Source organism: Pistacia vera, unplaced genomic scaffold, assembly GCF_008641045.1.
Source record: "Pistacia vera cultivar Batoury unplaced genomic scaffold, PisVer_v2 Contig71, whole genome shotgun sequence".
NCBI lineage: Eukaryota > Viridiplantae > Streptophyta > Magnoliopsida > Sapindales > Anacardiaceae > Pistacia > Pistacia vera.
The window spans coordinates 765,033-792,990 of NW_022196568.1; the positions used below are offsets into that span (position 1 = coordinate 765,033).

General features: G+C 37.0%; 5 protein-coding genes and 4 pseudogenes across 6 annotated transcripts; 6 read left to right on the plus strand and 3 right to left on the minus strand.

Annotated features, from left to right (window-relative positions):
• Nucleotides 1–239: 239 nt before the first annotated feature.
• On the minus strand, nucleotides 240–1,058 carry LOC116114454 (annotated as a pseudogene).
• Nucleotides 1,059–2,708: 1,650 nt separating this feature from the next.
• On the plus strand, nucleotides 2,709–4,053 carry LOC116114432 (fasciclin-like arabinogalactan protein 12). Its single transcript, XM_031400579.1, has one exon. The coding sequence runs from the start codon at nucleotides 2,796–2,798 to the stop codon at nucleotides 3,690–3,692; it is 897 nt and encodes a 298-aa protein (XP_031256439.1). The 5' UTR covers nucleotides 2,709–2,795; the 3' UTR covers nucleotides 3,693–4,053.
• Nucleotides 4,054–4,289: 236 nt separating this feature from the next.
• LOC116114433 (18.1 kDa class I heat shock protein-like) lies at nucleotides 4,290–5,148 on the plus strand. Its single transcript, XM_031400581.1, has one exon. The coding sequence runs from the start codon at nucleotides 4,387–4,389 to the stop codon at nucleotides 4,846–4,848; it is 462 nt and encodes a 153-aa protein (XP_031256441.1). The 5' UTR covers nucleotides 4,290–4,386; the 3' UTR covers nucleotides 4,849–5,148.
• A 1,438-nt stretch (nucleotides 5,149–6,586) lies between these two features.
• LOC116114451 (fasciclin-like arabinogalactan protein 12) lies at nucleotides 6,587–7,749 on the minus strand. The gene has a single exon (XM_031400600.1). It carries the CDS (start codon nucleotides 7,716–7,718, stop codon nucleotides 6,852–6,854), a length of 867 nt encoding a protein of 288 aa, XP_031256460.1. The 5' UTR covers nucleotides 7,719–7,749; the 3' UTR covers nucleotides 6,587–6,851.
• Nucleotides 7,750–7,936: 187 nt separating this feature from the next.
• Nucleotides 7,937–10,195, plus strand: LOC116114357 (annotated as a pseudogene).
• A 3,001-nt stretch (nucleotides 10,196–13,196) lies between these two features.
• Nucleotides 13,197–14,077, minus strand: LOC116114452 (fasciclin-like arabinogalactan protein 12). The gene has a single exon (XM_031400601.1). The coding sequence runs from the start codon at nucleotides 14,055–14,057 to the stop codon at nucleotides 13,197–13,199; it is 861 nt and encodes a 286-aa protein (XP_031256461.1). The 5' UTR covers nucleotides 14,058–14,077.
• A 2,319-nt stretch (nucleotides 14,078–16,396) lies between these two features.
• On the plus strand, nucleotides 16,397–17,256 carry LOC116114453 (annotated as a pseudogene).
• A 1,772-nt stretch (nucleotides 17,257–19,028) lies between these two features.
• Nucleotides 19,029–19,858, plus strand: LOC116114358 (annotated as a pseudogene).
• A 1,931-nt stretch (nucleotides 19,859–21,789) lies between these two features.
• Nucleotides 21,790–24,639, plus strand: LOC116114406 (fasciclin-like arabinogalactan protein 12). 2 transcript variants are annotated; one of them, XM_031400546.1, is made up of 2 exons: nucleotides 21,790–22,316; nucleotides 24,079–24,639. In XM_031400546.1, the coding sequence occupies exons 1-2, from the start codon at nucleotides 21,864–21,866 to the stop codon at nucleotides 24,364–24,366; spliced, it is 741 nt and encodes a 246-aa protein (XP_031256406.1). In that variant the 5' UTR covers nucleotides 21,790–21,863; the 3' UTR covers nucleotides 24,367–24,639. The 2 variants fall into 2 exon arrangements, with proteins under 2 accessions (XP_031256406.1, XP_031256405.1); XM_031400545.1 differs by lacking the exon at nucleotides 24,079–24,639 and having other exon boundaries at nucleotides 21,791–22,833.
• Nucleotides 24,640–27,958: the final 3,319 nt, after the last annotated feature.

A 27,958-nucleotide genomic window follows, 5' to 3' on the forward strand; every position in this document is an offset into this window, starting at 1 on the left:
CAAAAAAAAAAAAAAAAAAAAAAGAGAGAGAATCAGTGTTTCCCAAAATAAAAAGCACAAAGAAACATTAGAATGATTTCATACAATTTCTTACAGTTTATGAAAAATTGGCAGTAAAAACTCAAAGCACCATGACATTTCCTGATAACAGAGAACAATGAAAAAATAATACTGCAAACACAGCATGGCTTCTGCAAGTCTGCACATATTGGAAAAAAAGAAGACTCAATCACCCATAGTTCAATCCGGCAAATCATACTCCAGTCCATTAGGGAAAACGGACCCAGTGAACTCATCTTGTCATCTTAAAGTTAACAAAAAATTAATGGTGCAACCGTAGCAACCCCAAACAATACCACAATATTTTGTATGGTCATTATGAGACTCACCGCGCCAGAAGCATCGGCGGCATCTGTTTTACTATCATCAGGACTATATGCAACGGCCGCAGGCTTCTCTTCTTAGGTTTTTGATCAGGTCCCGGTGCGGGAGCAGTTGCGGAGGTTTTGCTCCAAAAATTTCCCAAGGAAGAAGCACCTTATCAATTGATAAATGGCAAGCTGACCATCAGAGTATACGATAGCAGCTACACTAGTGTTAGTAAGGCCTGTTGATATATTCACTGAATTGGGATAAGCGGTGGCATTAAGCTGATATCTGTATCTACTATTATCTCCCGCATTTGTTCTCAATGGATTACTCACTGTTTGAAACTGTGATAACGAGATATACGAAGAGATAAGATGAAACTGAATCAACGATTCCTTCTGTGGATCGGTGAGGGAGTTGAGAGTGCCTGAACTGAGACTAGAAAAGGCACCATCAGTTGGTGCAAAGATAGTGAGGCGACCGTTTGTGCTATTGATTTGATGTTCGATTTGGTTAATGACAGTGGTGGATTTAAGGAGGCGAATAAAGAGAGTAAAGCGACCTGCTTTTACAAGGATTTGATGACATTAGTGGGGCCAGACGGAATTGGAGCTCCAATAGGCGGTGGATTTATGGTTACGATTGGGGTCATTGGACTCGGTGGAGTTGGAGCTATGGTAGGGGCGCTTGGTGGAGTTGGTTTAGTTGGGCAGCTGGAGCAGCAGCCGGCTGGGCTTGGGTTGAGGTGCAATGAAGGAGAAAGAGGAGGAGAAGTGAAAAGAGACGAAAATTTGTTTCATCATCTTCTTTATAGTATTTTGATTGTTTCAGCCTTTGTTGTAGAAAATAATGCAAATGTTTGATATAAGACTGGACTTAGCACTCTACACAAAGTGTTTGATGAATTTGGAAGGAGGAGAGAGAGCGTTTTTATAATGGTGTCAAGGATGGAGTTCGATAAAATCTGCTGATCTAGTTGGCAAACATAGTTGTTGTCAAGTAGTATCTCCATCTTTGTTAGAATGGTGAGAGATAGTGGGATGATACAATTGCAGAAACTAGTTTGCTTGAAAAGGCAGGGAAAAACTGAAGATTCAGGTGGGCCTGTGTGTGGGCAAATGAAGATGGATATAATACTTTGTTTAATGTGACATATTCTTGTGGGTAAAAGTGTGTTGAGTGCTTATTTCAACAGAACATCATTCAAGACAAGCATAGGAAAATTAAAAATTGTTTCTTCACAAATTTTTTAAGTATAATATTATCAAATTATACTTTGCTCAGGTTCCGGTTCAAATGAAGGAACAGTTTTGTTATAGTTCTCATGTTCAAGCAAAAGCTCCACCCAGATAAGGCTTTAGAATATCAGTTCAGAGAAAGGGAAGAATATGTGTCAGATGGAATGTTGAAAATAAATAATAATTCAAAAAATTAAAATTGGGTTTTTGAGTGAAATCTTAAACCAAAATCAGCTATAGTGTTAAACTGCAGAAATGAATAAAAAAAAAAAAAAAAAAAAAAAATCCTGAAAATTGAGTTAATTCATAGCTAGCATACTAAACATCTTGTTCTAATTGAAAGTGAATTTGCAGCCCATCAAAGTCACAATTAGTCAGTCGCTCTCAGTTTTCACCTTCACAATTTACAATTATACGTTTGGAGCGACCTCATTGTTCCCACAATTATTGGCATGTAATTATCCTAAGTGCTAAACATGGTTTAGTTCCAACAAAAGTACAGATGGGGCCAAACCCAGCTCACATCTCATCTGGAATTTAAAAATTAGGATATATAAAAGGAAAAATAACATCAAGATGAACCATTTCAACTTCCATGCTTAAGTGGAGTACCATCCAACATATAACTCTCAGATAATTTTCATTAAGATAGAGGATATCATTCATTAGGTTGGGGCTCTTCTTCATCTCACAAATCACCATCAATCTTCATGCAATCCTCTTCGCAACAAAGTAGAGCAAATGGAACTTCTTTCCTGATAATAGCTGAGCCATTGTGGCAACAGAAAAACTCAAAATTTTACCCAGAAGATATGTTAAATGTCATGGGTAACTGAAAGCGAAGCTATCATGTCCATCTTTATTAAATTTGCCCACACACCCACTTGGCGTATTTTCTGTTTTTTATTTTCCTGATTTTGAAAGCAAACTAGCTATCTGCCGCCACAGGATCATGTCTCTCCATTGAGTCCCTCCACCTTATCTAATAAAAGATTGATCTTGCTATTTGCTAAAAACTAAAGTTTAATTGGCTAACTAAAGCTTCACATTTTACCTAATTTCATCCTTTTACAACCATTATAAATACCTCCTCCCCTTCTTCCGAATTCATCAAACACTTTCACCCAATTCTAGTCTTGCATTGTTTTCTAGAAAATAGCTTAGCTAAACTCTCATAATACCAAAGACATGATGAAACAAACTTTCTTCTCCTTTTCACTTCTCTTCCTTTTTGTCCTCCATTGCACCACAAGTGTAGCCCAGCCAATCCCAGCTCCATTGCCTCCTCCAACTCCTTCCACCCCCACCGCATCTCCTCCAGCTCCTCCCCTCCCTAAAAGTTCACCTCCAGCTCCTCCTCTCCCTAAAGGTTCACCTCCAGCTTCACTGGTACCCGCTTCTGCTCCAGGTCCATCTGGTCCCGCCAATGTCACCAAAATCCTTGAAAAAGCTAAGGGATATTCCATCTTTATTCGTCTCCTAAAATCCACCTCAGTCGGTGATCAGATTGAGAAACAACTCAATGACTCAAGCAATGGCGTTACCATCTTTGCACCAACTGATGGTGCGTTTTCTACTCTCAGTTCAGGCGTTCTCAACTCCTTGAACGACGAGCAAAAGGAAGAACTAATCCAATTTCATGTAATCTCTTCATACATCCCTCTGTCACAGTTTCAAACCGTGAGTAACCCACTAAGAACAAATGCAGGAGACACAAGTAAATACACCTTTCCGCTTAATGTGACCGCTTATCCAAATTCAGTGAATATATCAACAGGTATTACCAACACTAGTTTGTCTGGTACCGTATACAGTGATGGGCAGCTTGCAATTTATCAATTAGACAAAGTTCTACTTCCCGTGAACATTTTTGGCCCCAAGCCTCCGGCACCGGCACCTTCACCAACAAAACGTAAGAAGGAGAACAATGATAGCACTAGCGATGATAATAATACTGTTACAGATAGTTCAAGTGATGATGGTAAAGTGAACGCCTCAGGTGCAATTAGTCTCAAGATCATGACCATGCAAAATATGGTTTTCTCGGGGGTTGCCATGGTTGCAGCAACAGTATTGTCTCTATGACGACCATAAAGAAATGTGTGCGATAAGAGTACTAGTCTATGATTTTGCAGAGTCGGATTGAAGGGTGGTGACGGAAAATAAATCGACATGGTGAGAGCTTTCAAGTAATTCTCCATTTCGATCAGTCCTTTGGGAATCTGTTTGATATTAATTGCTTGTTTATGTTTGAGTTTTGAGGATTTCTTTTATTAATTTTCTTTTTTCATTTTCAGTGATGTAACATCTGAAAATGTACTATAAACCTATAATGTGCGGCACTTTTTTTTAGATGCATGTATCTTAGGAATAAAGATGTTTCAATGGTTTGTTTTTCTCATTTAATGTAAGATTGTAAGGAATTTATATGTTAATATAAATAAATAAAGGTCAATGTTTGTGAACTTATCTTAAACGTAAAGTTTAATCGTCATTTATTTAATGATACATTTAGGACTGCTGAGTGCCGACTGCTGAGGGAGGTAATTGAGAATTTGAAAAGTATTTGGAAGAATTAATACGAAACAGAAACCTCAGGGACAGAACTGTCATAAGCCATCACACATATTCTGGAAGATAAAAAGAGACATATTCTGGAAAAAAAAAAAAAAAAAGAGACATATTCTGGAAGGTGCCAGTGTGCCATAAATCACACTTTATCTTTTCTGCTTATTATTTCTCGCAAACCAAACACTTTCCCTTCACCGAAGCACAGAACATGTCAATCGTTCCAATCAGTGATCACCATGGCACAATCGCCACCCCCTTCCCCTCAGACGTATGGGAACCGTTCAAGAATTTCCCAGGAGGGTTCCCTTTTTCTCTTGACCTTTGGGACCCGTTCACTGATTTTCCTTTTCACTTTCCTTCATTTTCTCAGGAATTCTTCCCCTCTCTTGGATCCCAAATCAAGTGGAAAGAAACTCCAAGAGCTCATGTGTTCCAGGCCTTTCTTCCCGGACTTACCAAAGATGAAGTCGTAGTTTATGTTGATGAGGACAACATGCTTCAGATAAGCAGTGACGACGGCAAGTTCATGAGCCGGTTTAAGCTCCCTGAGAATGCCTTGGTGGATCAAGTTAATGCTTCGATGAATCATGGCGTGCTCACTGTAACTGTCTCCAAGAGGAACTCGACAAATCAGAATGTTAGAGTAGTTGAAATTACGGGCGAAGATTAATAAATTTTGTTGCTTTTTTGTAATATTGTTCATCATGTGGCTTGTTATGGGTTTTTAGAGTGGGATTTTGTTTCTCGCTGTCTGATTTAGTGGTGAACAGTGTTTGTTGTGAGTTATTGTAATAGTGGTTCCTGTGAAATTTAACTTTATCTTATGTTTAACTGCTTTCCTTATAGAATTGATGAAGAGGATTAAAGATTGAAGATGCAAAGTGTAGGAGGAAGCTGAAGCGCTAAGGTCATGTACTCTTCACACCAATCTACAACAGCCTGTTTCTTGGATGGGCTTAAAGGAAAAAAAATTATGATAATAAAGGATAAATAATAAGAAATATGTTAAGGGAAATTTCAACAACTGTTTCTGGGTTTTAGGTAAGCAAAAATCTTGTGTTCTGTTGTTCTCTTATGTGAGCGCCTCTGGTTTGAGTTGGGTTTTAGGCTAGCATATAAGGTGTCACAGTTGGCTACGGAAATCCTCGCCGTGAGAGGGGGTAGAGCGGGTAGAGCCCCTAGCCACTTGTCACTTAAGCATGCACTTTGGGAGTAAATCTTTCTTATGCAAAAGATTAGAAGGGGCTAGTCGCCTCTAGACACTTGACAGTGATTAAAAAAAAAAAAAAAAAAAACCTGCCACATGTTACGAATTAAGGGGCCTCATTGGGATAAAATTTACCCCGACTTCCCCAAATTGTAGCACTAGATACTCTTTCATTCTTTGACTAAATGCCAGGCTAAAAAAGATAGAAAATGCAGTTGTATGTAAACTTGGAGGTAGGCATTTGAGATTGGGTCTAAAAACTTAACCTGAAAAGTGGATCTTAAGAGGGGATCAGACCTAAGGAGGAGGTCCTAATCCCTCGACTGTGCTCTCCTTAAGGCTTGGGTTCAAATTTTTTTACATATTTTTGTTTTAGTTTTTTGTATAATTATATAAAATTCTTTATGAATTTTAAAATAAACATTAATTATAGGGGTTAAAATTTTTATAGGCCCTGACAAATTTATAAATTTTACTTTTGAAAAATACTAAAAATCCTCTATAAAATTTTATTCTCTCCCTAAAATATAAAAAAAAATCGGGAAAAGAAAATTTTCTTTAAGCCCATGGAACCAGTCTAAGGGACCGGTCCGAGTCTTATAATTGCTGGATTTGGGACCAGTCCCAAATTGGCTCAGGCTTGGGCCTGTTTGGGACTGGTCTTTGATCAGCTCTAGTGAACTCTATAAATTTGGAGTGACGAAGAGACATTTGGGTATTATAGACGGAAAAATAGTCAAGATAAGGCCACTGATAATATCGTAGATTTGTAGATACAAGAAGAGTAAACGCGAAAGCTCGTGAAGTAGTTCAGCTCGTGAAGAGGGCTTACTATGGTATGTACTAGCTCGTAGAATAAGCTAGTTCATAGAACAGATCTTTTTACAAAGTGGGCTATCTTATTTGATAGTCTTTCTTCTAAGGTGGATTTAAAACGTGAATCCAACTAGAATTAAGTTAAACCACCAGGCTATATAATGTTTAGTTGGTTATTAGGCTTGATGGGCTGACAAGATCCAATACCATTTTTGACCCATAAAGTATGAAAAATTTNTTGTTTCAATAATTTCACCTTCTAAAGTCCAAATTTAATATTAACCGTCTAATTTATATTTTAATTAAGAAAGCTAGTGTAACCTTGTTCATATTAAAATTCACAAGCAAAAAAAAAAAAAAAAATGAGAATCAGTGTTTCCCAAAATAAAAGCACAAAAAAACATCAAAATGATTTCATACAATTTCTTACATGTTTATGAAAAATTGGCAGCAAAAACTCAAAGCACCAAGACTTTTTTACTGATAACAGAGAACAATATAAAAATAATACTGCAAACACAAGCATGGCTTCTGCAAGTCTGCACATTATTGGAAAAAAGAAGACTCAATCACCATAGTTCAATCCGGCAAATCATACTCCAGTCCATTAGGGAAAACGGACCCAGTGAACTCATCTTGTCATCTTAAAGTTAACAAAAAATTAATGGTGCAACCGTAGCAACCCCAAACAATACCACAATATTTTGTATGGTCATTATGAGACTCACCGCGCCAGAAGCATCGGCGGCATCTGTTTTACTATCATCAGGACTATATGCAACGGCCGCAGGCTTCTCCTTCTTAGGTTTTTGATCAGGTCCCGGTGCGGGAGCAGTTGCCGGAGGTTTTGCTCCAAAAATTTCCCAAGGAAGAAGCACCTTATCAACTTGATAAATGGCAAGCTGACCATCAGAGTATACGATAGCAGCTACACTAGTGTTAGTAAGGCCTGTTGATATATTCACTGAATTGGGATAAGCGGTGGCATTAAGCTGATATCTGTATCTACTATTATCTCCCGCATTTGTTCTCAATGGATTACTCACTGTTTGAAACTGTGATAACGAGATATACGAAGAGATTATATGAAACTGAATCAACGATTCCTTCTGTGGTTCGGTGAGGGAGTTGAGAGTGCCTGAACTGAGACTAGAAAAGGCACCATCAGTTGGTGCAAAGATAGTGAGGCGACCGTTTGTGCTATTGATTTGATGTTCGATTTGGTTAATGACAGTGGTGGATTTAAGGAGGCGAATAAAGAGAGTAAAGCGACCTGCTTTTACAAGGATTTTGATGACATTAGTGGGGCCAGACGGAATTGGAGCTCCAATAGGCGGTGGATTTATGGTTACGATTGGGGTCATTGGACTCGGTGGAGTTGGAGCTATGGTAGGGGCGCTTGGTGGAGTTGGTTTAGTTGGTGCAGCTGGAGCAGCAGCCGGCTGGGCTTGGGTTGAGGTGCAATGAAGGAGAAAGAGGAGGAGAAGTGAAAAAGAGACGAAAATTTGTTTCATCATCTTCTTTATAGTATTTTGATTGTTTCAGCCTTTGTTGTAGAAAATAATGCAAATGTTTGATATAAGACTGGACTCTAGCACTCTACACAAAGTGTTTGATGAATTTGGAAGGAGGAGAGAGCGTTTTTATAATGGTGTCAAGGATGGAGTTCGATAAAATCTGCTGATCTAGTTGGCAAACATAGTTGTTGTCAAGTAGTATCTCCATCTTTGTTAGAATGGTGAGAGATAGTGGGATGATACAATTGCAGAAACTAGTTAATTTGCTTGAAAAGGCAGGAAAAACAGAAGATTCAGGTGGGCCTGCAGTCTGTGGGCAAATGAAGATGGATATAATACTTTGTTTAATGTGACATATTTCTTGTGGGGTTAAAAGGTGTTGAGTGCTTATTTCAACAGAACATCATTCAAGACAAGCATAGGAAAATTAAAAATGTTTCTTCACAAATTTTTTAAGTTAAGATTATCAAATTATACTTTGCTCAGGTTCCGGTTCAAAGAAGGAACAGTTTTGTTATAGTTCTCATGTTCAAGCAAAAGCTCCACCCAGATAAGGCTTTAGAATATCCGTTCAGAGAAAGGGAAGAAATATGTGTCAGATGGAATGTTAAAATAAAATAATAAATTTCCAAAGAAAAATATGGGTTTTTGAGTGAAATCTTAAAACCAAAATCTAGCTATAGTGTTAAACTTGCAGAAATGAAATAAAAAAAAAAAAAAAAAAAAACCTGAAAATTGACGTTAATTCATAGCTAGCAAAGTAAACATCTTGTTCTAATTGAAAGTGAATTTGCAGCTATCAAAGTCACAATTAGTCAGTCGCTCTCAGTTTTCACCTTCATTGTTCCCACAATATGGCAGTAATTATCCTAAGTGCTAAACATGGTTAGTTCCAACAAAAGTACAGATGGGGCCAAACCCAGCTCACCAAAGCCGCATGATATTTAAAAATTAGGAAAAATAACATCAAGATGAACCATTTCAACTTCCATGCGTAAGTGGACCATCCAACATATAACTCTCAGTAATTTTCATTAAGATAGAGGATATCATTCATAGGTTGGGGTTTGGGCTTCTTCATCTACAAATCACATACAATCTTCTGCAATCCTCTTCGCAACAAAGTAGAGCAAATGGAACTTCTTTCCTGATAATAGCTGAGCCATTGTGGCAACAGAAAAACCAAATTTACCCAGAAGATATGTTAAATGTCATGGGTAACTGAAAGCGAAGCTATCATGTCCATCTTATTAAATTTGCCCACACACCACTGGCGTTTTTCTGTTTTTTTATTTTCTGATTTGAAAGCAAAACTAGCTATCTGCGCCACAGGATCATGTCTCTCAATATTGATTCCTCCACCATCTAATAAAGATTGATCTTGCTATTGCTAAAAACTAAAGTTTAATTGGCTAACTAAAGCTTCACATTTTACCTAATTTCATCCTTTACAAACCATTATAAATACCTCCTCCCTTCTTCCGAATTCATCAAACACTTTCACCCAATTCTAGTCTTGCATGTTTTCTAGAAAATAGCTTAGCTAAACTCTCATAATACCAAAGACATGATGAAACAAACTTTCTTCTCCTTTCACTTCTCTTCCTTTTGTCCTCCATTGCACACAAGTGTAGCCCAGCCAATCCCAGCTCCATTGCCTCCTCCAATAATTCCACCCCCACCGCATCTCCTCCAGCTCCCCCATCCCTAAAAGTTCACTCCAGCTCTCCTCTCCCTAAAGGGTCACCTCCAGTTCACTGGTACCCGCTGCTGCTCCAGGTCCATCGGCCCCGCCAATGTCACCAAAATCCTTGAAAAAGCTAAGGGATATTCCATCTTTATTCGTCTCCTAAAATACCTCAGTCGGTGATCAGATTGAGAAACAAATCAATGACTCAAGCAATGGCGTTACCATCTTTGCACCAACTGATGGTGCGTTTTCTACTCTCAGTTCAGGCGTTCTCAACTCTTGAACGACGAGCAAAAGGAAGAACTAATCCAATTCATGTAATCTCTTCATACATCCCTCTGTCACAGTTTCAAACCGTGAGTAACCACTAAGAACAAATGCAGGAGACACAAGTAAATACACCTTTCCGCTTAATGTGACCGCTTATCCAAATTCAGTGAATATATCAACAGGTATTACCAACACTAGTTTGTCTGGTACCGTATACAGTGATGGGCAGCTTGCAATTTATCAATTAGACAAAGTTCTACTTCCCGTGAACATTTTTGGCCCCAAGCCTCCGGCACCGGCACCTTCACCAACAAAACGTAAGAAGGAGAACAATGATAGCACTAGCGATGATAATAATACTGTTACAGATAGTTCAAGTGATGATGGTAAAGTGAACGCCTCAGGTGCAATTAGTCTCAAGATCATGACCATGCAAAATATGGTTTTCTCGGGGGTTGCCATGGTTGCACGCAACAGTATTGTCTCTATGACGACCATAAAGAAATGTGTGCGATAAGAGTACTAGTCTATGATTTTGCAGAGTCGGATTGAAGGGTGGTGACGGAAAATAAATCGACATGGTGAGAGCTTTCAAGTAATTCTCCATTTCGATCAGTCCTTTGGGATCTGTTTGATATTAATTGCTGTTATGTTTGAGTTTGAGGATTTTTTTATTAATTTCTTTTTTCATTTTCAGTGATGTAAATCTGAAAATGTACATATAAACCTATAATGTGGCGGCACTTTTTTTAGATGCATGTCTTAGGAATAAAGATGTTTCAATGGTTTGTTTTTCTCATTTAATGTAAGATTGTAAGGAATTTATATGTTAAATAAATAAATAAAGGTCAATGTTGTGAACTTATCTTAAACGTAAAGTTAATCGTCATTATTTAATGATACATTTAGGACTGCTAGTGCGACTGCTGAGGGAGGTAATTGAGAATTTGAAAAGTATTTGGAAGAATTAATACGAAACAGAAACTCAGGGACAGAACTGCATAAGCCATCACACATATTCTGGAAGGAAAAAAAGGAGACATATTCTGGAAGGTGCCAGTGTGCCATAAATCACACTTTATCTTTCTGCTTATTATTCTCGCAAACCAAACACTTTCCCTTCACCGAAGCACAGAACATGTCAATCGTTCCAATCAGTGATCCCATGGCACAATCGCCACCCCCTTCCCTCAGACAGTATGGGAACCGTTCAAGAATTTCCCAGGAGGGTTCCCTTTTTCTCTTGACCTTTGGGACCCGTTCACTGATTTTCTTTCACTTCCTTCATTTTCTCAGGAATTCTTCCCCTCTCTTGGATCCCAAATCAAGTGGAAAGAAACTCCAAGAGCTCATGTGTTCCAGGCCTTTCTTCCGGACTTACCAAGATGAAGTGATTAGTATGTGAGGGACAACATGCTTCAGATAAGCAGTGACGACGGCAAGTTCATGACCGGTTTAAGCTCCCTGAGAATGCCTTGGTGGATCAAGTTAAGCTTCGATGAATCATGGCGTGCTCACTGTAACTGTCTCCAAGAGGAACTCGACAAATCAGAATGTTAGAGTTGTTGAAATACGGGGCGAAGATTAATAAATTTTGTTGCTTTTTTGTAATATTGTTCATCATGTGGCTTGTTATGGGTTTTTAGAGTGGGATTTTGTTTCTCGCTGTCTGATTTAGTGGTGAACAGTGTTTGTTGTGAGTTATTGTAATAGTGGTTACTGTGAAATTTAACTTTATCTTATGTTTAACTGCTTTCCTTATAGAATTGATGAAGAGGATTAAAGATTGAAGATGCAAAGTGTAGGAGGAAGCTGAAGCGCTAAGGTCATGTACTCTTCACACCAAATACAACAGCCTGGTTCTTGGATGGGCTTAAAGGAAAAAAAATTATAATAATAAAGGATAAATAATAAGAAATATGTTAAGGGAAATTTCAACAACTGTTCTGGGTTTTAGGTAAGCAAAAATCTTGGTTCTGTTGTTCTCTTATGTGAGCGCCTCTGGTTTGAGTTGGTTTTAGGCTAGCATATAAGGTGTCACAGTTGGCTACGGAAATCCTCGCCGTGAGAGGGGGGGGTAGAGCGGGTAGAGCCCTAGCCACTTGTCACTTAAGCATGCACTTTGGGAGTAAATCTTTCTATGCAAAAGATTAGAAGGGGCTAGGACGTCTAGACACTTGACAGTGATAAAAAAAAAAAAAAAAAAAACCTGCCACATGTTACGAATTAAGGGGCCTCATTGGGATAAAATTTACCCCGACTTCCCCAAATTGTAGCATGATATCTTTCATTCTTTGACTAAATGCCAGGCTAAAAAAGATAGAAAATGCAGTTGTATGTAAACTTGGAGGTAGGCATTTGAGATGGGTCTAAAAACTAACCTGAAAAGTGATCTTAAGAGGGGATCAGACCTAAGGAGGAGGGCCTAATCCTCGACTGTGGCTCTCCTTAAGCTTGGGTTCAAATTTTTTTACATATTTTTGTTTAGTTTTTGTATAATTATATAAAATTCTTTAGAATTTTAAAATAAACATTAATTATAGGGGTTAAAATTTTTATAGGCCCTGACAAATTTATAAATTTTACTTTTGAAAAATACTAAAAAATCCTCTATAAAAATTTTATTCTCTCCCTAAAATATAAAAAAAAATCGGGAAAAGAAAATTTTCTTAAGCCCATGGAACCAGTCTAAGGGACCGGTCCGAGTCTATAATTGCGATTTTGGGACCAGTCCCAAATTGGCTCAGGCTTGGGCCTGTTTGGGACTGGTCCTTGATCAGCTCTAGTGAACCTATAAATTGGATAGGAGACGAAGAGACATTTGGGGATTATAGACGGAAAAATAGTCAAGATAAGGCCACTGATAATATGTAGATTTGTAGATACAAGAAGAGTAAACGCGAAAGCTCGTGAAGTAGTTCAGCTCGTGAAGAGGGCTTACTATGGTATGTACTAGCTCGTAGAATAAGCTAGTTCATAGAACAGATCTTTTTACAAAGTGGGTATCTTATTTGATAGTCTTTCTTCTAAGGTGGATTTAAAACGTGAATCCAACTAGAATTAAGTTAAACCACGGCTATATAATGTTTAGTTGGTTATTAGGCTTGATGGGTGACAAGATCCATACCATTTTGACCATAAAGTATGAAAAATTTTATAGTATTTAGGAGCGCAAAGCAGAGCAGAAGAAACTGAAGGTAAACTTACCATCCAAAACAATTTAATATATTCATTATCTTGGGGAAAAAAAAAAAACACACATAAAACATATCATTTGTACAGTCGTAATGTACATCACTAAAATTGAAAAAAAAAAAAATAAAAAACCCTTAAAGTTCAAAGGAAATATGAAAAAAAAATCAAACAAAGATGTTATAAATAAGACTGGACAATTATTGGAAAGAGCTCACCAATGTCCATTTATTGTCGATCAAAACCATTCAATCCGACTCTCCAAAATCAAACACCATTACCAGAAGGGAAAAATTCTACCTTAACGCACAAAAATTCTATTGCAGTCATAACGAAAATATTGTTGCTGCAACCATGGCAACCCCAGAGAAAACCATATTTTGCATGGTCTTTATCTTGAGACTAATTGCACCTGAAGCGTTCACTTTATCATCGCTTGAACTATCTGTAACAGTAGTATCATCGCTAGTGCTATCATCGCTCTCCTTCTTACGTTTTGTTGGTGAAGATGCTGGTGCTGGAGGCTTGGCGCCAAAAATGTTCCAGGGAAGAAGCACTTTGTCTACTTGATAAATTGCTAGCTGCCCATCACTGTATACAGTACCTGACAAACTAGTGTTGGTAATACCTGTTGAGATATTAACTGAATTTGGATACGCGGTCACATTAAGTGGAAAGGTGTATTTACTTGTGTCTCCTGCATTTGTTCTTAGTGGGTTACTCACGGTTTGAAACTGTGACAGAGGGATGTATGAAGAGATTACATGAAATTGGACTAATTCTTCCTTTTCTTCGTCGTTTAAGGAATTGAGAACGCCTGAACTAAGACTAGAAAACGCACCATCAGTTGGTGCAAAGATGGTGACGCCATTGCTTGAGTCATTGAGTTGTTTCTCAATCTGGTCAGCCACTGAGGTGGATTTTAAGAGACGAATAAAGAGGGAAAATCCCTTGGCTTTTTCAAGGATTTTGGTGACATTGGTGGGGCCAGATGGACCTGGAGCAGCAGCGGGTACCAGTGGAGCTGGAGGTGAGCTGGTGGGGAGTGGTGGAGCTGGAGGAGATGCGGTAGGGCTTGGTGGAGTTGGAGGAGGTAATGGAGCTGGGATTGGCTGGGCTACAGTTGTGGTGCATTGGAGGAGAAAGAGAAGGAGAATTGAAAAGGAGAAGAAACTTTGTTTCATCATCTTTTTTGTATTTTGCGAGATCTTAGCCACTAAATACTTTCTAGAAAACAATGCAGGACCAGAGTTGGCTGAAAGTGTTTGATGAATTAGGAACAAGGGGAAAAGGTATTTATAATAGTTAAAAGAGGATGAAAATAGGTAAAATGTAGAGTTATAGTTAGCAAAAGTTTAGTAGTTATCTAGTAGTAACTCAATCTTTGTTATAAAGGTAGAGAGAATCGACAGAGAGAGATGGATGATTTTGTGGCGGCAACTAGTTTGCTTAAAGAGGCAGGAAAAACCAGAACAGAAGACATTTCGAGTGTTTTGTATGGGTGGGCCAATAAGATGGACATTATAGCTTTTTTCTTTTTCTTTTATTTTTATTTTCAATTGCAGGAGAAAAACTTACTGGTAAAAACTTAGAGTTGCTTATTACTATAATAGCTCAACCTGAGGAAAGAAGATTCACATTTACTTGCTCTACATCTTGTAGAAAAATTGAATGACATTTTGAACTATATTCATTTTGCTTACTTTATATTATTGATTTTGTCATTGAGACAGTATAGAAAACTTATCTGTTTCTCTCTCATTTCCTTTTTAATAGCAGATGTTTAAATTCTCAGTCATGATAAGAAAGGTTTCGAAAGATTAAGGTTGTGTCATCAGAAACTATATGGAATCTATTTTGGCTGACAGTCAATTACACAGTTTTGGAGGTGTTGGCAGTAGCCTTTATTGTGTTTTAAGTTGCAATGCAGACATGTTCACTCAAAACTCAAGTGTTTCAAGTTCCCTGTGAAGGACAATATGATCTACCACCATATTGATTCACTACCTTCTTTCCTTGAATAAATCCTCTATCTTGTAATTTAGCAGATCAATTGCATAATGAAACTCATTAGGCCATCTTTTGAATTATCTATCTATGCAGTAGGCATTGATGGTTACATACTTGACTCTCAATCCAAAACTATACGTAAAGCATTGACGGTTCGATGGAGGAAAAAAACCAGACTCAGCCAGCCCTTACAGGGAGGTTATGCTTTTTAGCATAACAGAGGTTTCATCCAAGATAAAGGCAGTTAGGATTGCTTGGTGATAGAATCTGCAGAGTACTCTAAACATAAATTTTCTCAGATTGTATCCAGAATTCTTCATGAACTGCGTTATTCTACTATTAGTTGATCTTTTCATTCTTTAATTACCAATTGGTACAGATAGATAATGCAAAGTAAATGTCAGTTCTCTCTCTAAATGCTATCATGAGAAGCCAGCAATGGGGCATGTGAAGAGTAGAACAACGAGAAAAATTTCAGGCTTGATCATATGCTATGAAATGAACAGAACAAAGGGTGAAAAAAATGGATAGACAATAACTTGGGAGATAACAGTCTAATTGCTTTTGAACAAATACATACAAAAAAATCTAATTTCTTAGCGTTTCTGTATCCAGATCCAGTGAAATGGGAATACTGCCGTTATGTTTCCTCTGTCTAGTCTTAAAATCAAGACTTTAAAAGATGATGAAACACTAAAGAAATTCATGAAATGGGAGCCTGAAACTAACGTGTGTATAATTGATAAAATTCCTGTTATATGGTTCGACATGCCACTCATTTCTCTTGCAGGATGTAGAGCAAGTTGAACATCTTACCNTGGAATGAACAGAACAAAGGGTGAAAAAAATGGATAGACAATAACTTGGGAGATAACAGTCTAATTGCTTTTGAACAAATACATACAAAAAAATCTAATTTCTTAGCGTTTCTGTATCCAGATCCAGTGAAATGGGAATACTGCCGTTATGTTCCTCTGTCTAGTCTTAAAATCAAGACTTTAAAAGATGATGAAACACTAAAGAAATTCATGAAATGGGAGCCTGAAACTAACGTGTGTATAATTGATAAAATTCCTGTTATATGGTTCGACATGCCACTCATTTCTCCTGCAGGATGTAGAGCAAGTTGAACATCTTACCCCAGGTTCTGCCATTCTGGAAATAAGCAATTCAATATTTTTACCCAGAACATATGATCAAGTGAATACAAAGCTATCATGTGTGCATCTTAACTTATTGGCCCTCTCACCAACTTGAAATCGTAATCCTGCCTTTTCTAGTAAACTAGCTGCCGCTGCAGATTGCAGTATCTTATATCTTTCCATGGATTCCCTTCACCTACAAAGATTGAGTTGATAAAAATTAAGGTTTTGCTAACTAAAATTTCACTTTTCACCTAATTATTTTCTCTTACAGCCATTATAAATACCGTCTTCCTCGTTGGGAATTCATAAAGCAATTGCGTTGTTTTGTTGTAAAAAAGGCTAGCTACAACGCTCGAAATAAAACAAAGATGATGATGAGACAATCTTTCTTCGCTTTTTCAATTATCATACTCTTTTCCCTCTATTGCAACAAAACTCTTGCTCAGCCAACCGTAGCTCCATTACCTTCTCCAAATCCGCCAAGCCCCACCGCATTTCCTCCAGCTCCTCCCCTCCCTACCGCCACACCTCCAGCTCCACTGGTACCCGCTACGGCTCCAGGTCCATCTGGCCCCACCAATGTCACCAAAATCCTTGAAAAAGCCAAGGGATTTTCGCTCCTTATTCGTCTCTTAAAATCCACCTCAGTCGCTGACCAGATTGAGAAACAACTCAATGACTCAAACAATGGGTAACCATCTTCGCACCGACTGATGGTGCGTTTTCTAGTCTTAGTTCAGGCGTTCTCAACTCCTTGAACGATGAACAAAAGGAAGAATTGGTCCAATTTCATGTAATCTCTTCATACATCCCACTATCACAGTTTCAAACTGTGAGTAACCCACTAAGAACAAATGCTGGAGACACAAGTAAATACACCTTTCCGCTTAATGTGACCACTTATCCAAATTCAGTGAATATCTCAACAGGTATTACCAACACTAGTTTGTCTGGTACCGTATACAGTGATGGGCAGCTTGCTATTTATCAAGTAGACAAAGTGCTTCTTCCCTGGAACATTTTTGGCGCCAAGCCTCCAGCACCGGCACCTTCACCAACAAAACGTAAGAAGGAGAACGATAATAGCATTACTGATGATAATAGTGTTACAGATAGTTCAAATGAAGATACAGTGAACGCATCTGGTGCGATGAGTCTCATGATTATCAGTATGCAAACTATGGTTTTCTCAGGGGTTGCCATGGTTGCAGCAACAATATTTTCGTTATGAGAAAGTAAAAACATCTCCGTGCGTTAAGGTGTGATAGACAGGGTAGAAGTTCCTTTCTGGCAATTGGTTATGATTATGCAGAGTCCGATTGAATGGTGGTGATCGATAATAAATGGACATGGTGAAAGCTTTCGAGTAATTGTCCAATCCAATTCATTGACGAATTTGTTCGTTATTTGCTTTTGAAATTGGAGATATTTTCCTATTATTCTTATATATTGTTCTGTATTTTCCCATCTCATGTTCCTATCTTCTTCAGCTATTATATGAATCCACCATTAGTTGTTTCATAAACTTGATAAGAATGACAGAACTCAACTATATTTTGACACCCCTTTTTTCTCTTCTTTCTGATCTTTAGTGAATAAACTAAAACCCATATATTACCTCCGGGTTTGGGGTGATGCAATCTTTGGAAACCTCGTCGGAGTCATCTTAAACTATTCTTTTTTTACTTTTTCAATATCACATATTTATAAGATAGATTTGGAATTAATGAATAAGTTGTACTATGACAGCTTACGAAACTGCCACCTTAATATTGGTCCACTATCTCTTTCCATGAATGACGCCTCAATCTCCTAATACATCAGATTGAACCTCACTAATTAATCAGTCCATTTTCGAATTATATCTGCATTAGGACACTCTCAACCTTTAGAAAAGCATTTGAGGATGGGACTAACTGTCCATTCCATCCATGATAAAGGAAACCATAGATTTTCTGATACACTACCCAAATTCTTTACGAACTGAGTTATTACTAATCGGTAAAAATAGCTGATGAAAGGTTAAATGTTTGTCATTTCTGTGAAATTTGCAATGAGAAGGGATTTAACATTGGGGCATGTAGAATTAGAAGAACAGTTGCAGGCTAAAGGGTATGATGTAGAATGAGTAGAACAAAAGGAGTAAACACAAAAACCCTAAAGGATTGGCTTAGCGGTTAAAGAGGTTTGTTCCCTTCCTTGAGTTTCTGGGTTCAAACCTTGTAGTTACCTACCACAACAATATTATAGTTTACCTGATCTTTTAGACTTATAGGTGTTCAATAGAAGAAAAAAAAAAAGGGAGCAAAGACCAAGACATGCACACATAGAACAAAAAGAGGGAAACAGAGTTAGGATAGACTCAAGTTTTCAGCAGGTTCAGGACAATGAAATATATTTTTTTTCTTGAAGACATTTTAGAGTATATTCATAAATCATAAGCCAATACTGAATTTCAGTAAACGGGAGCTCAGAATGTGGCATATGAATGATAAAATATCATGTAACATTCCTGATTATAGTTCAACATGTCGTTCAATATTCTTGCAAGAAATAGAGCTAAGGAAACATTTCGCCGTTGTGGCAATAACTCTTAACATTTTTACTAGGAAGATATCTGCAAGTGAAAAGAAAGCTATCATGTCCATCTTTTTTGGCCCACACACCAACTTGAAATCTCTTCTGTAAATTTTTCCTGCCTCTTCAAGCAAACTGGTTGCGGCTGCAGATTGCACTATAATATCTCTCTCCATCGATTCCCTCCACCTATATAACAAAGATTGTGTTGCCAATTGATAATAACTAAGGTCTTGGTAACTAAAAATCCCCATTTCACCTAATTTCATCCTTTTACAACCATTATAAATACCTTCTCCCCTAGTTCGAAATTCATCAAACACTTTCAGTAAAGTGTACATTTGCACTATTTTCTGCAAAGCCATTAATTCTTCTTGCATTTGCATTGCTTTTAGCTACAACAGTCAATATACTACAAAGATGATGATGAAACAATCTTTCTTGTCTTTTTTTTTTTCACTTCTCCTCCTCTTTCTCCTACTCTAACCCAGCCGGCAGCTTCTTCTGTAGCTCCGCCAACTCCACCCAGCCCCACCGCATCTCCTCCTCTCCCTAAGAGTACAACTCCACTGATTCCCGCTGCTGGTCCAGGTCCATCTGGTCCCACCAAACGTCACCAAAATCCTTGAAAAAGCCAAGCAATTTTCGCACCTCATTTGACTCTTAAAATCCACCTCAGTGGCTGACCAGATTGAGAAACAACTCAATGACCCAAGCAACGGCATGACCATCTTTGCACCATCTGATAGTGCGTTTTCTAGTCTTAGTTCAGGCGTTCTCAACTCCTTGAACGATGAACAAAAGGAAAAATTGGTCCAATTTCATGTAATCTCTTCATACATCCCTCTATCACAGTTCCAAACTGTGAGTAATCCAGTAAGAACAAATGCTGGAGATACCAGTAAACTCACATTTCCGGTTAATGTGACCGCTTATCCAAATTCAGTGAATATATCAACAGGCATTACTAACACTAGTTTGTCAGGGACCGTATATCGTGATGGGCAGCTTGCAGTTTATCAAGTAGACAAAGTGCTTCTTCCCTGGAACATTTTCTGCGCCAAGCCTCCAGCACCGGAACCTTCACCAACAAAACGTAAGAAGGAGAAAGTGACGATGCTGATGATTCTCTTGCAGATAATCCCAATGATGATAAAGTGAATGCCTCTGGTGCAATGAGCCTCGAGATATTCACTATACAAAATATGATATTCAGTGGGATTGCAATGGTTGCAGCTATAACATTTTCTTTATAAGAAAAGGAATGATGAGCTGAGCTGGGTCCAAGTTCTTTCACAATTAATCGACATGGTGATGGTGAGCGCTTAATTTCCAATCCAACATGTCAGCTTCTGTTTGATATTTCCTGGTTTGTTCTGTAATTGTTTCATTTATGTAACACTGAAATCTTCAGATGTAAAAGCCCAACATAGTTTCTAAGGCTACATGATAATCGAGCCCAATGTTCATTGGATCCTCGCATGAGCCTTGAAAATGAAGGCCCATCACGGAATTGGGCTGCTGTATTGAGCAATGAGCATGAGTGAATAATGTGAATCTGGTAAGGTTGCCTTACTTTATTTCTAGTTGCATTTGCTATTCATATGAGAGTAATTTCATAAACTTAATTTAGTATACACCAAGATGGAAATGGAAGATATTATAAATATTTCATACCTACCAATTAATCAATATCAAAAGTAATTAATCTATAATTGCTTTGTGTTACATTTTCTTAATCAATGATTACAGTATTAAATGATTACAGTGTGTATTATCACAAGTTAAAATGTGGTTTCCACCACCAATTCATCTCTGTGCTTTGACTTAAACATCTTGAGATGATCTTTACGTATAAGCAATGCTCACACAAAGAGCTCAGTTGTCGTGGAATAATTAGCAGTAGCCTCCATTGCCTTCATTTTCACCTGCTATGTTATGTTATGTTAAATACTTCACCCGGAATCCAAGAACATTTTATACACAGTTAAAATACCAGACTCATAGTCAGTCTTTTCATGCTGCTTCCATCTGCGGTTCCATCAATTATAAAGGCAATCAGCCTATTTGATTAATTGGTGGATGGAGTCCACAGATTGTATACCAAACATGAGTTTACTCACAAACTACCCAAATCTTCAAAAGCAAGCACCACTTACTCTTTCCATTATTTGATTACCAATTGATAATTAAAGATAGCTGATGCAGAATGGACATTGCCGCATGTGAAATAACAGAGTAGAATCAGAAAAAGGGAAAATTTTCCTGGTGGGTAATGCTACAGATTTAGCAGAACGAAGATATCAGCAATATTGCAGAAGAAAAAATAACTTCTACATTATTGGTAGACAATCACTTTAGAGTGTTAACAGGCCAACAGCTTTGGAGTAAATGCATAAATAAAATTTTAATTTCTTAGTGCTATATCCAAATCTACACAAATGCAGATACTTGTCACTGGTTGTGATTGCTCAAACTGAAAGAAAAATATTGATTCATTCATTGATTTTTGAAGCCAAAATTACTTTCATATGCCTGTTTCATACCTTCTAGATTGTCGAAGCAATTTCTATAGGTGGTACATTTGCTTTTATAATTGAACTTAGTACATATCTGATTATCAGACTGTGTTTAATCAGAAATCATAATGAGCTGTCGAAACAAAGACTAAACACTTCAACTTCCAGGCTAATTATGTGGACTGTGGACCATCTCCAATCAAATAGTTAGGGACCCAGATGACCCATAACCGTTGACAATTGCAGAGCATGATTTTCATGAAGATAGACATTAGTATTCATGAAGTTGGGCCACTGTCCCCATCTCATAAATCTCCATCCATATTTCATGAAAATACTGATCCTGCAGGAATTGAAGTAGAACAAAAGAAACTTCTTTCTTAAGGTTATGGCAAGCAAGCAACGCCCATTTTTACGCGGTATATTTATACAAGTGAAAGTAAAAGCTATCATATTCATCTTTATTTGCCAACACAACTACTTGAAATCTCCAGTTTTTCTGCTTTTTCAAGCAATCTAGTCGCTGCAACAGTGTTCATGATCTCTCTCTCCATTGATTCCCTCCACCAATCTAGAAAATTAAAGTTGCCAACAGCTAAGATTTTATAACTAAAACGATACATTTCACCTAACTTGATTATCTTCCCTCTATAATAAAACCCGCCCACTCTGTTCTCAGTATTCATCCAAAACTTTGTTCAAACTCCATTCTTTCTTATATTAAACGTCAAATACTACAAAGATGGTCATGAAAAAACCTCTGTTCCATTTATCACCGCTTCTCATCTTTCTTCTACATTCCACCACTACTCTTGCCCAGCCGGCTGCAGCTCCAGCTCCAGCTGGCCCAACAAACGTCACAAAAATCCTGGAAAAAGCTGGCCAATTTACGCTTCTTATCCGGCTCATGAAGGCCACTTCAGTTGCTGATCAGATCGATCACCAACTCAATGACTCAAACAATGGAATGACCCTATTTGCGCCGAGTGATAACGCATTTGCTGGCCTCAGCTCCGGCACTCTCAACTCCCTAAACGATCAACAAAAGGTGGCATTGATTCAGTTTCATGTAATCCCCTCGTACATCACTGTATCCCAGTTCCAAACTATGAGCAATCCGATCAGAACAAACGCCGGAGATAGTAGCCCATACAAATATCCACTCAACGTCACCACTTTCGGCAATTCAGTGAATATATCAACCGGCATTACCAACACGAGTGTTTCTGGCACCGTATATACTGATGGTCAACTTGCTGTTTATCAAGTTGACAAAGTGCTTCTTCCTTGGGATCTTTTTGGCGCTAAGCCCCCGGCACCCGCACCGGCACCCGCAAAGCCTAAGAAGAAGGCTGGTAGTGCTGATGACACTCCTGATGATACTACATTGGCTACATCTGGTGCCTCGAGTCTCAAGGTAACCGTGCAAAATGTGGTTGTGTTCGGGTTTGCTATGGTTGCAGCAACAATGTTATCTCGATGACAGTAAAAGAAAATTGGGTGTGTGATTTTTTGAATTGAACGGTGGTATTAAAAATCAATGGAGATGGTGGTGTTTTTCATAATTGTCTGTTTTCAATCTCATTTTGTATGATATTAATTGCTTGTTTGTCATGTATCGTTAAGATTGAATTTTGAGCTTTCTTTTTTTACTTTGTTTTTGTTCTCTTTTTCGACATCTATGTAATGTAATTCTTGAATTATGTAATTTTGTTCCGTAAATGTTTATACGGCAATGAACTTTGGTCATTTTATTTTATATCATGTTCATGTTCTTTAATTCAATATTCAATATAAACTAGTAAGGCAATCAACCTTTAAGTAACCGAATGATTTGGTAGGAATTCTTTAGTATATATATATAATGATATGAACATTGACCTTTGGTTCAACTTCAAACTTAAATTAGATTTCAAGTGGGCCGCATATAATGCATAGTGAACCCAAAATGGCCCACTATAATGAATGAATCCATACAATAAAGAAAGATAGGCGGTATACTAGGCCTTTTGCCAGGCATGCTTTAATCCTATCAACGTCAAGATGATGTTTCATGTACCATATAAAAAACCTTATTTAAACAAGTCATATATTGTTCACCACTAATATTATTAAGCTTACAACCTTTTTTTACAACCCCTAACATAATAGTTTATAATTAGTTAGCAAACGGGGTCCTATTTACGAGCTAACTAATTACGAACAATCACATCGGAGGTTGTAAGAGAAAGTTGTGGATCCAGCATCACTTATTGTTCACAGAGACATTTGAACCGACTTGCCATTCAAAATAAAATGACTTATCATAGATGCTTTAGATAAGCAAATGTTTAATTTTTTTTCACATTACTGCTATCCCCAAGATCCAGAATTGAAAAGTTCATCTTAATTGAGGGGGCCGTACATGTACATGTCAATAATTAAGCCCATGTTAATTGGAATTGGAAGCATATGATATGAAGATGTAGTTTAAATAATTGATTTGATGTAGGTAATTAATGTTTGATAAAGGGTCTTTTTCCATTTGGCCTCACATCCATGATAATTATGTATATAGTAGTGTCTAGTGTGTGGTTGTTGCATATATAGTTTCACTTCAAATGATGGAATTGTTGACAATGAAAGCAAAGCACCTTTAACTCAAATCTTAATCAAAATTAACGTTGCCGGCCCTTTCCCACCTCCCCTACATTATTATTCATCCATCAAAACTCCAAATTTATAAAATAGAATCTAAAAAAAGGGAAATTATTATTTTTCAAGTAAATATATAGTTATCACTTTTTAATACTCTCCCAAACATACCTTTTACTTTATCAAAACATAACTTTCTTTTTTTGTGAAGGGAGAACAATTCCTAATTAATTCATAGCTCAAGTTGACAAGTAGATATGTCGTACTGTCTTCTTTTTTTTTTTNATCCACTCAACGTCACCACTTTCGGCAATTCAGTGAATATATCAACCGGCATTACCAACACGAGTGTTTCTGGCACCGTATATACTGATGGTCAACTTGCTGTTTATCAAGTTGACAAAGTGCTTCTTCCTTGGGATCTTTTTGGCGCTAAGCCCCCGGCACCCGCACCGGCACCCGCAAAGCCTAAGAAGAAGGCTGGTAGTGCTGATGACACTCCTGATGATACTACATTGGCTACATCTGGTGCCTCGAGTCTCAAGGTAACCGTGCAAAATGTGGTTGTGTTCGGGTTTGCTATGGTTGCAGCAACAATGTTATCTCGATGACAGTAAAAGAAAATTGGGTGTGTGATTTTTTGAATTGAACGGTGGTATTAAAAATCAATGGAGATGGTGGTGTTTTTCATAATTGTCTGTTTTCAATCTCATTTTGTATGATATTAATTGCTTGTTTGTCATGTATCGTTAAGATTGAATTTTGAGCTTTCTTTTTTTACTTTGTTTTTGTTCTCTTTTTCGACATCTATGTAATGTAATTCTTGAATTATGTAATTTTGTTCCGTAAATGTTAATACGGCAATGGACTTTGGTCATTTTATTTTATATCATGTTCATGTTCTCTAATTCAATCTTCAATGTAAACGAAGAAGACAACCAACCTTTAGGTGACTGAATGATTTAATAGGGATTTTTTGGTGTATTATTCAAGAGATTTTAAGTTTAAGTTCCTCCTAGGTTACTAATAAGGATAGTCACTAGAACTCTTATCTAGTTAATAGTTTTAGGGTCTCAAAAAATTAATTAAGATATAAATAATCATTAAAAAAAATAATGATATGAACGATTGATTGTTGGTTCAACTTTAAACTTAAATGAGATTCAAGTGGGCCGCATATAAAGCAGAGTGAACCCAAAATGGCCCACTATAATGAATGAACCCATACAATAAAGGACGATACGCGGTAAACTAGGCCTTTTGCCAGGCATGCTTTAATCCTATCAACGTCAAGATGATGTTTCTTGTACCATATAAAACACCTTATTTAAACAAGACATATATTGTTCACCAGTAATATTAGCTTTATAAGCTTCTTTCATAACCATTGACGTGATAACTCATAAAGGTTAGCTCCAAAATGGGTAGGCACGACCCATAGCAAGCAAGCAGGTCTCATTTACAAACTGATCAATTACGAACGGTCACATCAGAGGTTGTGAGAGAAAATTATAGACCCAGTATTACTTATTGTTCACAGAGACATTTGAACCGACTTGTCATTCAAAATAAAACGACTTATCATAAATGCTTCAGATAAGCAAACGTTTAATTTTTTTTTTTTTTTCACATTACTGTTACCCCCAAGATCCAGAATTGAAAAGCTCATCTTAATTAAGGGGGCCGTACATGTACATGTCAATAATTAAGCCCATGTTAATTGGAGTCGGAATTGGAAGCATATGATATGAAGATGTAGTTTAAATAATTGATTTGATGTAGGTAATTAATGTTTGATAAAGGGTCTTTTTCCATTTGGCCTCACATCCATGATAATTATGTATATAGTAGTGTCTAGTGTGTGGTTGTTGCATATATAGTTTCACTTCAAATGATGGAATTTTTGACAATGAAAGCAAAGCACCTTTAACTCAAATCTTAATCAAAATTAACGTTGCCGGCCCTTTCCCACCTCCCCTACATTATTATTCATCCATCAAAACTCCAAATTTATAAAATAGAATCTAAAAAAAGGGGTATTTTTGGGGGGAAATTATTATTTTTTCAAGTAAATATAGTTATCACTTTTTAATACTCTCCCAAACATACCTTTTACTTTATCAAAACAAAACTTTCTTTTTTTGTGAAGGGAGAACAATTCCTAATTAATTCATAGCTCAAGTTGACAAGTAGATATGTCGTACTGTCTTCTTTTTTTTTTTTTCTAAAGAGTAAACGACATATTCACACCCAAGGTTTAGTGAAATCTCAAGTTGATACCCCTGATTGGATTCATTCCAGATTCTCGCCTTTAAACTAACACTGTTAGTGACGGTTGAAGGTGGTCGGAAACGGTGAATGAAATCGGCAAGTAAAGGTATGAGTTTTGTAGAGGAGATTGTGGGGGAGTCCAACGGTGGTCTCGGAAGTGATTTTAGACTTTAAAATCGGCCAAAAACCGTCAGTTTGGATACTACTAATAAAAACTTTACTAACATGAGCCGTATTTGTCTAAAGTAAACGTCAATGCACTTTAGTGTACTAATGTGCACAATTACTTTAAAGGTGAGAATTTAGATTAAATGTAATTAGGGGCATTAATTTGGGATTTCGCTAAACCGTGAGAGGATATGTCATTTGCTCTTTCTTTTTTTAATGTTAGAAATTATATCTTCTTCATTTTGGTCTCAATTAATTACTTGTGAGAACCGCAAACCAACAGTGTCTAATTTAATAAGGGTTGACGTGAAGATTAAGTCAATGAAGCGTAAAGAATTCTAAATCCCAAGAATTTTCAACATAGCCATAGGGAAGATGAAATAGGGTTCCAGTTAAATTAGTAGACTGGGGGGTTTGATTTAGTTTTTGATATCGGTGGCAATGAAAATGAAAGCTTAACGCGCTATTTGTGGTGGCACGCAATATTTGGAAATTATCATAAAAAAATATTTATTATTATCATTTCTCGCTAAATCAATGTCTTATCACTTACCACTTTAATGCAGTGCTTTCTGTATACAAGCTATAAATTTCTTCATAAAATATCCATTAATGTACTATAATGAACATACATATCCACAACGTCAACAAGAGTTAGCTGCATATTGGCATCTAGTGCCAAAAACGATTTGATTAGTATAAATCATCTACTCACATTAATTTGATGTATGATATGCTCGATGTAAGTATTTTAGATTTTTTTCGGAATTGAAAATTGAAATCCCAAAAGCACATTCTGTCAAACAAGTCTTTTTAACAATATCTTACTGTATTACATCCCATGATCTACCCTTAAATTATCCAAATGTGAGACTTTGGAGCACAATAATGTCCCACATCGAAGAAGAACAAGATGGACAGCAAAGACCAATTTTCTTGTGCTCAAAACTAGTTATTTAGGGTGTAAAGTGTGAAGTTCAATAAACGAGGGGGGGATGAAATTGAATATAGATCTCATTAAAGTTTTTTGGTGGAAGCTTGGATGATTATGACCATCTCATCCCCAAGCTTGTGAATAATTCTAGAAAAATGATAGAGTTATCGAAAGTTATACACCGAATTCGTGCACCGAATGACGTAACAAAATCATGACCGTTGATTAATATTAACTTATAATGAATCAACGATCAAGATTTTACCACGTCATTTAGTGCACAAATTCGGTGTATACCCTTCGATAACTGTAATATTACTCATAATTCTATACCCTTGCGTATAAGTGAAGTTTGACTATACATTAATTTATAAAAATGAGAGATTTTACTGTGATAATAATCCGCAATAATAATACTAAATAAAGAAAATTAATAGAATATATATATAATAAAAGTTAATGTAATATTTATGAACAAACAGTCCCTACTATTAATTAACTCCCTAAAGAAAAATAATTAGTTTTTAATGATTAGAATATCATAATTTAGAAAGGCTAGTATAATTAAAAAAAATAAAGAAAGTAGGTAAAGGATCTGAAATAAACTTCTAAAATTATATACCCAATTATAAGAATAGAAATATAGTAGATTAGATAATGTTGGGAAGAAATGGAAATGGAAAACCACTTCACGGTGTAGTGATTTTATGAAGAAACACACGTTGTGTAAATGAAAGGTAGAGGCCCTACATGCTGCCCTTTGTTATACGGTCCTCCTCCTCCTCATTCATAGCCATCAGTCACAGTGTGTGAAAAGGCGAAGAGAGACA